Source organism: Monodelphis domestica, chromosome 4, assembly GCF_027887165.1.
Source record: "Monodelphis domestica isolate mMonDom1 chromosome 4, mMonDom1.pri, whole genome shotgun sequence".
Classification (NCBI taxonomy): Eukaryota; Metazoa; Chordata; class Mammalia; order Didelphimorphia; family Didelphidae; genus Monodelphis; species Monodelphis domestica.
Window position 1 is genome coordinate 90,746,921 of NC_077230.1, and position 13,492 is coordinate 90,760,412.

The following is a 13,492-nucleotide window of genomic DNA, read 5'->3' on the forward strand; positions in this document are numbered from 1 at the left end:
AAATAATATTGTTAATTGTTGTTAATAAAACAGAAATCATACTGTTCCTAAATTGTCTCCAAAAATAAATATTCCTAATTCCTTTACCCATCCTTCACATTCTATTCAGACCCTTGAACATTCTGGTGCCAATACTCTCCAGTTTTTCCTAATGTCTTTTTCAAAAACTCTAGATGGCCCCCAGAATATTGTTGGTGTGACCTGATGAGAGCAGAGGACAGTGGGATTACTGCCTCTCTTGAACTAAATGAAGAGTAAAACTGGGTTAGTTTTTCCTTTTTGCTGTCTCGTATTCTCTTTACAATCAATTAAACTCCTCGTGTTTTTCTCTATGAACCATGAGATCATGAACGTCAGCTCTCTGACATTTAATATTTATGTAATGGTTTTTAGAGCCCAAATCTAGGATTCTCCACTGATTCCTGTTCATCTGCAACTAATAATTTTTTTACCCCTGGGCCAAGTTGCCCAAAATGCTAGTAGAAAAAGTAAAAGTAGAAAAAGATCTTGGCTCCCTTTAAGGCTACTATTAGAGAGGCCAGTGAGATGGAATGGGAGATGAGGTCAGTGGATGGAAAAAGGTCAAAAGGGGGAAGAATCAGGTATCATTTAGTAGCTTCCTTTTTGAATTAATTTTTCCTGCTAAGTGTTATGCTCATTTGTTTCCATGCTCAATATTCTAAGTCCTAACAGGCTGCTCTGATCTTTGTGATGAAGTGTGGTAGAGTAGAGAAGAGCACAAAACTTGGGGCCACTTGACCAGGGCTCAATTCCACTCTGCCACTTACAAGGCATAAGATTTGGGGGACTCGATTTCCTGAACCATAATAGGAATTGGAACACTTGGACTAATACTTGGACCTCACAGAGTTTTTGTAAGGAAAATGTTCTGTTTTGGCTCCATGAATATGTTCCCATTAATCATCTTTTTAGTGTTAGCCCAAGCATTCCAGTCTGTTGAGATGGCTCTGACAGAACCTTGATCCAAAGCTTTGGGTATCCCTTCCCTCGTTGGCATTATCATGGCACCGATTTAATTTACATGCCTTCTGTGTCTTTCTCCAAGTTACTGGGAAGCATGTGGAACACGTCAGGGGGACTGGGACATCTTACACCACTGAAGGCTTGAAATCTCCCTGGGACGTGTAAACGGGAAAATCCCCAATCGTAAAGTAGATTAGCTGGTCTTAGAGGAGGTAGACTTTTGGGGAGACTAATGGATCCCCAACACTGGAGAAGAGGATGCCCACATATGATAACATTTTTGTCTGGCTTAGCAGCTAGCCCTTCAACTCGATTTCCATCACTTGGTGACACAGAAGACATGGTTTTTTGGAAGTCACAATTCCTCACATCACCTCAATAGCCCTGAAATGAGCTCGTCTCTCAGAGCCTAGTCTTGCCCTTGGCAACCTGCACAATGACCAGCTCTGAGAGGCTGAGTAGGAGCCCCTCTGTGCCAGTTTTCTCTTTATCTGCAGAAAACAAAAAGCCCGAGAGGGCTGCAATAGAGCCAAAGGGCCACGTGAGCGGCAAGAAGACAAATCTGGAACGCTGAAAAGAAATAAACAGCATAGCAAGGGAAATGCCTGCCTCTGGCCTCCGCTCTGTTTTGACAGCACCATGTCCTACCCCAGTTCCAAAGGGAACTTCTTTTCTCCCCTCGTGTGTGGGAAAGCAAGAAAAAGAGCAGAAACCTTTAAAGAAAAGGCCTTCCTCTTTCACTTTTTAGAGTACTTTGATTCAAATTTTCAAAAAAATCACCCTTTTCAAGTGGGACAATCATTCCTTTTTTTCCTGTGGATATTTTGCTGAAAACCTTGATATTTTCATCTGTTCTGGGGAAATACCATTTTTTAAAAGACATTCTCTTCTTTTTATGACATAATACCCTTTCCTAAAGGCTCCACTTTATCAATGGTCTTGTAAAAACTATGAGCTCCCACCCCCTACTTTCCAGCTCTCATTTATGTTTTGTTTTCCACTATAACAGTTTAACTGTCTTCCTCTCCTCCTTTAGAGAGCAAGGGTTGTCTTTGGGCTTGACCTTGGTGTCCCAAAAGTCTTAGTGTTGTTTTAAGCTTTAATAGCTATTTTAACTTAATTTGAATAGCTTTTAAAACTAAAAAACCTGCACTAAGACTTTTTGAATGCTCTGAATTTGTATTCCCAATGCTTAGCCCAGTGCCTGGCATATAGTAAACATTTAATAAATGCTTGTTGCCTAATCTGACCAGCATAGAATACAATGTGGAAATTAGACTTCTATAAATGTAGTCCAAGACTATTTTCCTCTATTTATGTCTTAAAAATGTGTGATGTGGCCTAAAGGTGATACTGGGCTTTAAAGGTTCTGCGAGGGAATCCCAAAGCAGGTTCTCCTGAGCTTAAGAAGCTTCAAATAGGGGAAGTTGGCAAGTATAGTTGATAGAGCTCTGGGCTTGAATTTGGGAGGATCTGGGTTCAAATTTGACCTCAGACACTTTCTATGTGTGTGACCCTGGGCAAGTCACTTAACCCTGTTTGCCTTGCCCTTATCCTTCTGACTTAGAGTTGTTATTAGGGCAGAAAGGAAGAAGGAGAAGGAGGAGAAGGAGAAGGAGAAGGAGAAGGAGAAGGAGAAGGAGAAGGAGAAGGAGAAGGAGAAGGAGAAGGAGGAGAAGGAGAAGGAGAAGGAGAAGGAGAAGGAGAAGGAGAAGGAGAAGGAGAAGGAGAAGAAGAAGAAGAAGAAGAAGAAGAAGAAGAAGAAGAAGAAGAAGAAGAAGAAGAAGGAAGAAGAAGCAGCTTCAAATAAAAGCCCAGAGATGGACCCTTATCTGTCTTCTGAAATATCTCAAGGTTCACAATTTTTGGTGTTATCTTTAACCATTCACTCTCCGTCATCCCCCCATATCCAATCAGTGTGATCATGTCACTCCACAAGTCAGTAAATTTCAGTGGTGTCCTCATCCTGCCAAGATTAAATATAAAATCCTTTATTCGACTTTTAGAACTCCATAACCTGGCCCCTTCCTACACTTTTTCACCTTCTCTATGACCCAGTAACACTGGCCTCCTTGCTGCTCCATGTATAGGACATTCCCTCTACTGATGTCATGCATTTTCACTGTCTTCTGCATCTGGAACCCTCTTCCCTCCTCATCTCCTCCTGGATTCTTTCAAGTCTCAGCTAAAGTCTCACTTCTTCCAGCTGCCTTTGCCAGTGGTCCTTAATTTTATCTCCACTTTATCCTGCATATATCTTGTTTGTACATAGTTGTTTGAATGTTCTCTCCCGTTAGATGGGGAGCTCTTTGAAAATAGGGAATTTTTTTAAACCTTTCTTTGAATCCCTAGAAGCAGAGTCCCTGGCAATAAATGCTAGCTAACGACTTGATTTGTCAAATACTGCCATTTCTATCTCCAGAACAGCTCTTGTATATGTCATCTCACCATCCACATAGTCACAATGAGGCTCCCATTACCTCTCTCCTGGACTATATAGGCATTCTAAGTCAGTGTCCATCTAAAGGAGATCTAACTAGTGATACACAGAAAATACCAGTCCAGAGACTAGAGCTGTTACCTCTTTCTTCAGTGACTGGGGTGATAAAATAGACTGTGTTCAGGAAATTCACAGAAGAGACCAAATAAGAGGGCAGGATGCAAAATTCAGAAAAGGACTTACACAAATCGGAAAAGAAACGAGAAGTTTACAGAATGATCATCAGCATTTACAAGTGCTCTAGTGAGCAGGGGAAGGGAACTTACTGTTTCACCAATTTTTAGGTCTCCACATTTCCTCTGGCCTGGATAGGACAGACCATCTTGGCAGGTGGCTGTGAAGGAGAGCCCGAGATCTTCAGGATTGTCCCAGACAGACAGCTCTACTTTGGATCTGATACTCTGAAAAGAAAGAAGGAAAAGGAAACAACCAGGTGAGCTTATTGTTGTTCAGTCATTTTCCAGTCCTCTCCGGCTCCTTGTAATCCCATTTGGGTTTTTTTCTTAATTCAAAGATATTTTATTTTCCCAATTACATGTAATAACAATTTTCGACATACATTTTCCAAAATTAGAAGATCCAAATTGTCTCCCTCCCTCTCCCATTTCAGGGATAGTAAAGCACTTAGATCTGGATTATACATGTATTGTCATGCCAAACATACTTCCAAGTTGCTCATTGTTATAAGAGAATATACCTATAAAACCAAAACCCCCAAATAAAACCATAAATAAACTATTATGGGAGAAAGTATGTTTTGATCTGCATCTGGCACCAACAATTCTTTCTTTCTCTGGAAGTGGATAGCATTCTTTGTCATAAATCCCTAGTAAATGTCCTGGATTATTGCATGGCTGAGAATAGCTAAGTCTTTTCCAGTTGAACATCCCACAATATTGCTGTTACTTTGTACAATATTGTCCTAGTTCTGCTTATTTCACTCTGCGTCAGTCCATGCAGGTCTTTCCAGCTCTTTCTGAAATCATCCTGTTCATCATTTCTTACAGCACAATAGTATTCCATTACCATCAAATACCACAATTTGTTCAGTCATTCCCCAAATAATGGAAATCCCCTTAATTTCCAATTCTTTGCCACCACAAAAAGAGCAACTATAAATATTTTTTGTACAAGTAGGTCCTTCCCCCCTTTTTAATGATTTCTTTGATATATAAAACCAGTAGTTGTATAACAGGATCAAAGAGTAGGCACAGTTTTATAACTCTTTGGGCATAGTTCCAAATTGCCCTCCAGAATGGTTGAATTAGTTCACAACTCCACCAACAATGCATTGGTATCCATTTGGAGTTTTCTTAGCAAAGATCCTGGAGTGGTTTGCCATTTCCTTCTCCAGCTCATTTTACAGATGAGGAAATGGGGTTCAATGACTTGTCTGGCTAGGAAATAGCTAGGAAAAATCTGAGGTCAGATTTGAACTCACGAAGATGAGTCTTCCTGACTCCAGACTTGGCTCTCTATCAACTGCACCATCTAACCACCCCTTATACTCTTAAAAATACTCTTCCTCATTAAACTATAATCTCCTTAAGGAAAGGAATCACCTTTGTATCTCCCTACCTGCAAAAGAAGTTTCCTTGAACATGAAATGCCTTCAGTATAAGTGTAATTGAAATTCATAATGTTCCTCCTATGCTCAAAGTTCATGCAGCTTCCTTCAGACCAAAAGCCTGTATCCCATTTAAAAAGACTGACAACTGAGACTTGTAATCCCTTTGCAGTAACCTTGTCTCAAAGAACTCACTGAATTTTAATGAAAAAGTGCTCACCCCCTTATGAGGTCAACAGATAAGGTGAAATAGTCCAATAGGTTCTCTCACACGTACAAGGGAGGAAGGTGGAATAGCTTCAGTGGGGATACACAGTAAGACATTTATGGATGTGAAATTTTGTTCTTTATCCTTTAACAAAGATGAGAGAGACATGCCCTGCTCTCAATTCACTTACAATTTGATTGAGAAAAGGATAAAACATATGCATCAAATATAATTGGCAAAAAAAAAAAGAAACAATCATGAAGACAAGTCTGCAATCACCTGAAGTATTACTGAATATAATTTTTGAATGGTTCAGTGGGGTACAGTAACAGAAATACTGGTTCCAGAGTAAAAAAATCTGAATTTAGATCCTATCTTTGTTATATATGTATATATATGTATATATATATATATATATATATATACACACATATCAAAATTCCCCTTGTGAATATATTGATTTGACTTTGTGTTACTCTTTGATTTTCTTGAGACATAACTTCAGTAGTGAGATGGCTGGAGAAAAGAATATGGGCAATTTAGTCACTCTTTTGGATGCATCATTCTCAATTGTCCCAGTCGCTGGATTGCAGAGTGCCACCTACGCTGAATTAGTGGGCCTGTCTTTACACAGCTTTACCAACATTGATCACTTCTGTTTTCTGTCATCTTTGTCAATTTCAATGGTGTAGGATAAAAGCTCAATTATTTTAATTTACATTTCTCTTATTTCTCTTGTTATTAAGTGATTTCAAAAAGTTATTTTTTATTAGGGCTTTTTTGAAGTTTTAAGATTTAAAGATTTAAGATCTATGATTCCATGACCTTTGGGGGAAATTAGGTAGTTGGGTGAATAGAGTGCCAAGTCTAGAGTCAATCCTGAGTTCAAATTTGGCTTCACATGCTTAGTAGCTGTGGGACCTGGACAAGTCACTTCACCCTGTTTGCCTCAGTTCATCATCTGTCAAATGAGTGGGAGAAGGACATGGCAAACCCCTCCAGTATTTTTGCCAAGAAAACCCCAAATGGGGTCACAAAGAGTTGGCTGCAACTTAAATGACTAAGCAACAAAAAATGACCTTTGTCTCAAAGATACTAACTATAATTGCCCAGAGCAGAGTGAGTCAACTGAATTGTTCCGTGATACCAGAGCGCCTGTGGTTGTGGGTTGGGGAACAGGAGAAATTGATTTTTTTTTTTTAGGTTAAGGCATAAAGAAAATAGAAGTTTTTGAAATGTCTTCCATGGAAGTTATATCATGAGTAGCTAGAGATGGCTAGAGGTAGACACACAGAGATTTGTCTCTTAGAAATCTTTGGCTTCCTTTAACACTTAGATTAAATCCCATTTTCTCCAGGGGGGGTCTCTTCCTGTCCTTTCAGATGCTAGACCCTTTCCTTCTAATTATAACTTTCATTCACTCTTTTAAAAAAATTAAACCTTTACCTTCCGTCTTAGAATCAATACTGTGTATTGGCTCCAAGGCAGAAGAGCAGTAAGGGCTAGGCAATGGGGGTTAAGTGACTTGCCCAGGGTCACACAGCTAGGAAGTGTCTGAGACCAACTTTGAACCCAGGACCTCTTCTCTCCAGAATGACTCTCTTAATCCACTGAACCACCTAGCTGCCTCAAAAGATAAAGGTTTTAAAAATAAAAGTTTGTTGACTGATTGATGCTCGTGTAAAAGATAGGAATATTGGAGTTTTGAGGGGAAAAAAGTCATCTAGGAAAATAGCCCCATGAATCCTGGGGGCCTGTGGATACTGAAAGGCAGATGAGATGATGATATAAGAAAGAAGCATAAGCCTTCCCAGCAAAGCTGCTGAGCTCTCTAACTTGTAGTTACTCTTCATTTTAATACTACTATCTTCTCCATCATTTCCTTTCATAACTGTTTCAGACTCAGCTCCAACCATTACTTTGTGAGTGAGGGGTGGCAGAGCATCCATGTCCTGCCATACAAGAAAACTTGAAGACAAAAGGACTATTCTCAATCCTTTAACACTCCTCTCTAGCCAAGAAGATGCTTCTTAGCATCATAGGACATCAGAGTTAGAAGGGGCCAGAGAGGATCGAACAAACATTTTGGAGACAGAAAGAGATATGGTCATATAGCTAGTTAGTGGCAGACCCAGGACTAGAACTCAGCTCCCCAAACTTGTCACCCAGTTCTCTTTCCCATTGAGCCTACTTATTTAGGAGTTTCTCTTCAAGTTCTGTAGAAGAAACTACTATTTATACCATCAACTGGAAACTCAGCTTTTTTATTTTCTTTTTTCAACCCTTACCTTCTGTCTTAGAGTCAATACCAGAGTACCAGTTCCAAGGCAGAAGAGCAGTAAGGGCTGGACAATTGGGGTTCAGTGGCTTGCCCAAGGTTACACTAGGAAGTGTCTGAAGCCAGATTTGAATCTAGAACCGTCCGTCTCCAGGTCTGGTTTTCCATCCACTGAGCCAACTACCTTCCCTTCAGCTTTTTTTACTCTGTAGTCTGCTCCTCTCTACAGCCACCACCACCCACCCCTTTCCAATATTTTGATCCATTTACTGTCAGTAATCATTGTCATGGATGCTTTCAGGAACGGTATCTGGAAGACAACATCTCTTAACAGAGGTGATGGAATTCAGATGCAGAATAAGATATGTATTTTGGGCACAGTGTAGGAATTTTTCACTTGATCATGAATATTTGCCGTTTTATTTCCCCAAGGGAATAAGTGGGTGAGGAAGACAAGGGAGTAAAATGAAGGAAAGAAGAAAAAAGGTCACTGAAGCATCTTTTAAAAAACTACAGAATGTGACCCTGGGCAAAATCACTTTACTCTATTTGCCTAGCCCTTGCCTTTCTGTCTTAAAGTTGTTACTATGACCTAAATTAATGGTTTTACATTTTTAAATAAAAACCAACAACTACAGAATGGAAGGAGGGTCAGAAGAAAACCTAAACTAATAAGATAGCTCTGAAAGTTATGGCTAGATGTATTACATACTTAAAAAGAAAATGCAAGGTGTATATGATAGAGATCTGCAGTTTCATGAATAATCATTTTTTCTGTTCTACTCTTTCTATGGAAATGAGTTCCTAAGTATTTATTAGTAATATAAGTATTTATTAAGTTCAAACTAAAAAAATATATTTGTTTAAAAAAGATAATTCTTAGAAGATCATAAGGATAGGGCCATGCTCAAGTTATAGCTATAATTATTTATTAAGCTCCCTAATGATTGGACATCACTGTACAAGGGGTGTGTGTGTTAGGAGAGTAGAACTGAGATATGATCTATGATCCACCCATGGAAGGGCTTATAGAAATAAATGTTAGCTCTACCTAAACAACCTCTATTATAGAAGACAGACATGCTAGATTTCAAGCAAGATAATATATATTTTAAAACTCCCCAAACCTGAAAGGGTTATAGAAATATTGGCTATTATTAGTGTTACAACAATTATTTTCATAATAAAAATAGTTTAATGATATAATTATGAAGGCATCCTTTTGAAAAATTTCAAATGATACCCAGAATTTAAGCTTATCTTACTGGGTAGGACAGTGAGTAAAAAATAGTCTATTCTTAGACAGTAACTTAGGAGGTAACCATGGTCAGGTACAACTCTCCTAGACCAGTGATGGTGAACCTATAACATGAGTTCCAAAGATGGCATGCAGAGCTTCTCTGTGGACATGAGCACCACTCCCATTCCCACAGTTCATTACTAGACAGGCAGAGGGGCTTGGGTGGAGCTGTTCCCCTCTCACTCTCCATCGCCCCTCTGCCCAGCAGCCAATGAAAGTGCACAGGGGGTAAGTTGGGCTGCTCACAGGCAGCAGAGCTGGAGGGGAGCAGAGCACTTGGGCCACTCCCCTCCCCTTCTCTACACTCTCTAAGGACATTCTTTACTTTACAGCCCCTCAGCCCAGCAGCCCAATGGGAGCACTTCCTCCTTCCCCTCCATATGGTAAGTGGGGAAGGAGCAGGTACAGCACTTGGTTTCTGAGGGGGAGGGTATAGCACTAGGTCTGGGGGGTGAGGGTGGGGAGCTCCCAAGAGAGATCAGTACCTTTTATGCAATTTATGCTCTTAAGAGAGTTGCACAGGGCACTGAGAGTTTAGGTGACTTCCCCTGGATGCCACAGTCAGGATATGTCAGAGGCAAGACTTTGAACCTGGGAATTCCTGACTCCAAGGCCAGTTATTTGCCTTCTGTCCCTCTGCCTGTCAAATTTGGGGAGGCCAGAATGGAGCTTCTGGATCTTGGTGTGGCTCTGAATTAGATCACTAGCCTAGGCAGAGGAATGAAGATCAGCAGGTTCTCCCCCCATCTCGGTTCTGGATTAGAGATCCCTGGGTTTCTTATGGGAAGATCACTCCTGGGAAAGAAACTGAACACACAATTCATACTAGCTGGTTTTTCCCCCCAAACCGCCCAGCTCTAGTCACCAGGAAACTTTTAGCCTCCGTGTCATGATTCACACCCAGGACAGACTCCAGCCTGCTATTCCAGTGACTCCTGCCAGGCTAATTCTAAAAGCAATGGCCATACCAGAGGCTGGAGGGAGTCCTGGTCAACATGTCACAGGTTTAAAGGCTGCTAAGTGGTGGGTCAGTTTAGGACACATCTGTAGCCGCCTAAAGCCAGCCCAACCATTTGGGTGTGTAGAAACAGACTTCATGGCAATAACAAAAGGAGGGGAAGCACTCACTTGGGGAAAATATAACTTGGTTGTCAACATTACTCTCAATAGGCAGCTCCTTGTGTCATCCTGGGACCTTCAGGAAAAAGCCCACAGCGACGGCTCCTTAACAAGCCGAATCTACACAGGCACGTCTGCATTCCCGTGTCTGCTGCCCCTTAGTAAGCATGCCCAAGACTGTCACGACCCTCGGGTCATCGCCTGGCACTTTCTGAGCGTGTCACGCTGTGAGGAAAAGCATTTATGCAAGTCAAGTGCTAAATGAAAGACTTTGCCCTGCACGGAAGAGGAGACACATGGGGTTGGCCAAGACAAACTGCACATACATCCTCCCCTTCTCCCCACTGCCTGGCCAAAGACCACAGCCATTTGCTCCATTTCACTCACTCCAACAAAAATGTTTGGAAAATATCCCCAGAAGTCACTTTCCAGCAACTGAGCAGAGGTAAGAGACCACACCCACACTTAGTCATACATGTGTAAGGCACCACCAAATGCACTGCAAAGCTGCTGAGGCATTAAAGGAAGCCCAAAATGTAAACAGTCCGGCTCAGAGTGCACTGATTTCATGGGGGGGGGGGGGGAGGACAACCCAGGAAAGAGTAATGAAAGAATGGAATCACAGAAATGGTAGAGCTGGGCAGAATTTCAGAGTTTAGCCCAGTGTTCCCATTTTACAGGGGAACAAACTGAGGCCACAGAGAGGAAGAGGTCAAGCCACAGTCACACGGTTAATAAGTACCAGAACTAGATTTGATACCTGGTCCTCTGACTCCAGGCCAGCACTCATCACTATACCATACCATCATTTTCTGAGAACTATAGCCAGAGGTTTAGAACACATACTATAATACACATGATTCTATACCACCTGGAAAAGCACAAGGGTACATTTGGTATCAGCATTTCCCATTTTTTTGGAGAGCAAGAGTTTAAAAAAAAAAAGGCAGGTCTGTTGAGGTAGCCTACCATAATGGCAAATGCACAGTATTTGAACTCAAGTCCCCTGATTTCAAATACTAGCTCTTCTACTTGTTATTCAGGTGATCTCAAATATATCATTTAATTTCTATGATTGGACAACTAAGTCTTGCAGTGGATTAAGCATCAGGTCTGAAGTCAGGAAGATGTGAGTTCAAATCCAACCTCAGACACTTACTAGTTGTGTGACCTTCAACAAGTAAGACACTTAAAATCCTATTTGTCTCAGTTTCCTCATCTATAAAATGAACTGGAGAAGCAAATGGCAAGCCACTGCAAGAAAACCCCAACTGGGGTCTGTAAATGTTAGAATTAAATCTTCATCATAATATGATATTTTAAGAGATTTTTTAATGAACAGATTTTCAAACATACAGGTCATGAAGGGTCAGACCCGACCAAAAATGAATGAACAACCTCCATGAATCTTGTTTTCTTCATTTTCAAAATGAGGTTATTGGACAAAACAACCTTTCTAGCTAGAAATCTATACAGGCTGAGCAAAAACACACTTATGCCCCTCCACGTACTCACAATGTCACTTGAAGCAATTTGTAGCTTTATATTTCTACATTTCATATCATTCATCAATTGAATTCCTGAAGTCTGCCAAGTCACTGCTAATAGATAATGTGTGAGCCATCCTCAAATTATGACCGACTTGCATAGATGAGTTCATTGGAAAGTCAATTGTTTGGAACTCCGAACACAACTTCCCACATAAACAATGTGGTGGCTAAGATGCCAGCTGGCCCATGGAAGCCTGCTCAACCCACAATGATAGCATTATTAAATCTATAATCTCTCATTTTCCAGTGGAAGAATGCCTGACAATTCCAAGTGGGAAGGCAGTGAGGTGGTCTAATAGAGCAGGGGTTCTAGGCTTTGGAATCCAATAGACTCGAGTGCCTCAGACACATTACTAGCTTTGTAACCACAAGAAAGTCAGTTAATCTCTCTTGGATTCATCTTCCACATCTGTAAAAATGTCAGATTTGATTCAAAAGCAAACAGTAATCAAATGCCTATTGGGTGCAAGACATTGTATTAACTACAGGTATGCAAACACAAAATCTAAAACTGTATCGTGCCTGCCCTCAAGGTGCTTATATTCTTCTTGAGGAATACAACATTTGCATCATCAGTAAATATAATGTAAGAAACATCAGAGCAATTGGAGGGGCTCAGAAAAGGTTTGGCAAATGAGGTAGAGGCATGGGGAGAGAGAGCTTGTAAAGGAAGATGCAAGGCTGAAGACCTAGCTCTAGCTGCCAGTCAAGAGAAGATTCCAACAGAATGTTCTCAGGAGTGGCAGTTGGGGTTTTGCTGGCCACACTGAGAAGAGAAACTTGGCTTTTGGTCTCTGTCTCTCTGACTCTGGGTAGTTGAAGCTGATAAGAAAAAGAAACTTGGCTTTTGAGTTGGTGGTCTATATGAGAGTTGAGCTGGTCAGGAGAAACTTAGAGACTTTGAACTTTGTTTTTCTCTGGGGTTGAAGCTGAGAAAGGAGACAAGCCAGGCTGATTTTGTGAAGAAGAAAGAAGATTTAAAAGGCTGTTGTACTCCATCTCCCTAACTGTCTCAGAGTCACAGTTTGTGACTGGAATACTTCCTCAAACCTTTCTAAAATTATCTCTGTAGTTTAGGGAAATCCTCATCCCTCTTAACTCAGTTTTCTGTTACTGTTACTGTTATCACAATAAACCCCTTACCTGAGAAAGAAAACTAGTATCTATTATAATTCACTAAGGGGGGGAGGGAAGAATTGGGAGGAGAAGGTGGCAGGAGGAGAGGGTTGGCTAAAGGAGGGACTGAGGGAGGAAGGAGGTTAGGAAATAGATTGATCCATCAATCATCAGTAGGAATCAATAGGCAGAATCCCAGAACAAACCCTAGAGCAGACCCAGGGCATTCCCTTAGAAGTAGTTCCCCAGTGAACCAGTATCCCTGTGTAGCATCCCTCAGCATTTCTCATTCCTACCTCCATTACGAATAAGCAGCCTCAGGTTCCTGTAGCAGTTCTCTCTAGTCACAGCCAGCCAGAGAACAGCAGTCATTGTAAAAGGAAACAGTTTCCCCTCAGTTTATTTCTCTATTTCAAGTAGTAGTAGCTTCAGTCAGTTTTTTATTCTATTTCAATAGGCAGAACCCCAGAATAAACCCCAGAGCAGTCCCTTGTGTACCAGTATCCCAGTGTGGCATCCTCAGCATTTCTCATTCCTACCTCCATTACAAATAGGCAGCCTCAGGTTCCTATAGCAGCCCTATCGAGTCAAAGACAGAGAATAGCAGTCATTGTAAAAGAAACAGTCTACCCTCTCCATTTCAAGAAGTAATAGTTTCCTTTCAGTTTACCTTCTCTATTTCACAAAGGAAGTGGCATAAAGGAAACAAAGGATTTTTTAAACCTTTATCTTCCATCTCAGAATCAATACTGTGTATTGGTTCCAGGGCAGAAGAGTGGTAAAAGTTAAGTAATGAGAGTCAAGTGACTTGCCCAGGATCACACAGCTAGGAAGTATCTGAGGCCAGATTTGAATCCAGCACCTCCAGTC

The 13,492-nt window shown here is 41.0% G+C and overlaps 1 protein-coding gene across 1 annotated transcript in view; it reads right to left on the reverse strand.

The window, feature by feature from the left end:
- Positions 1-13,492, reverse strand: part of ITGB5 (integrin subunit beta 5) — a 197,869-nt gene that overhangs the window by 73,404 nt on the left and 110,973 nt on the right. Inside the window, exon 9 of the mRNA XM_007493818.3 lies at positions 3,751-3,885. Coding sequence (XP_007493880.2) covers positions 3,751-3,885 — 135 coding nt within the window. The remainder of the gene's footprint in view (positions 1-3,750; positions 3,886-13,492) is intronic.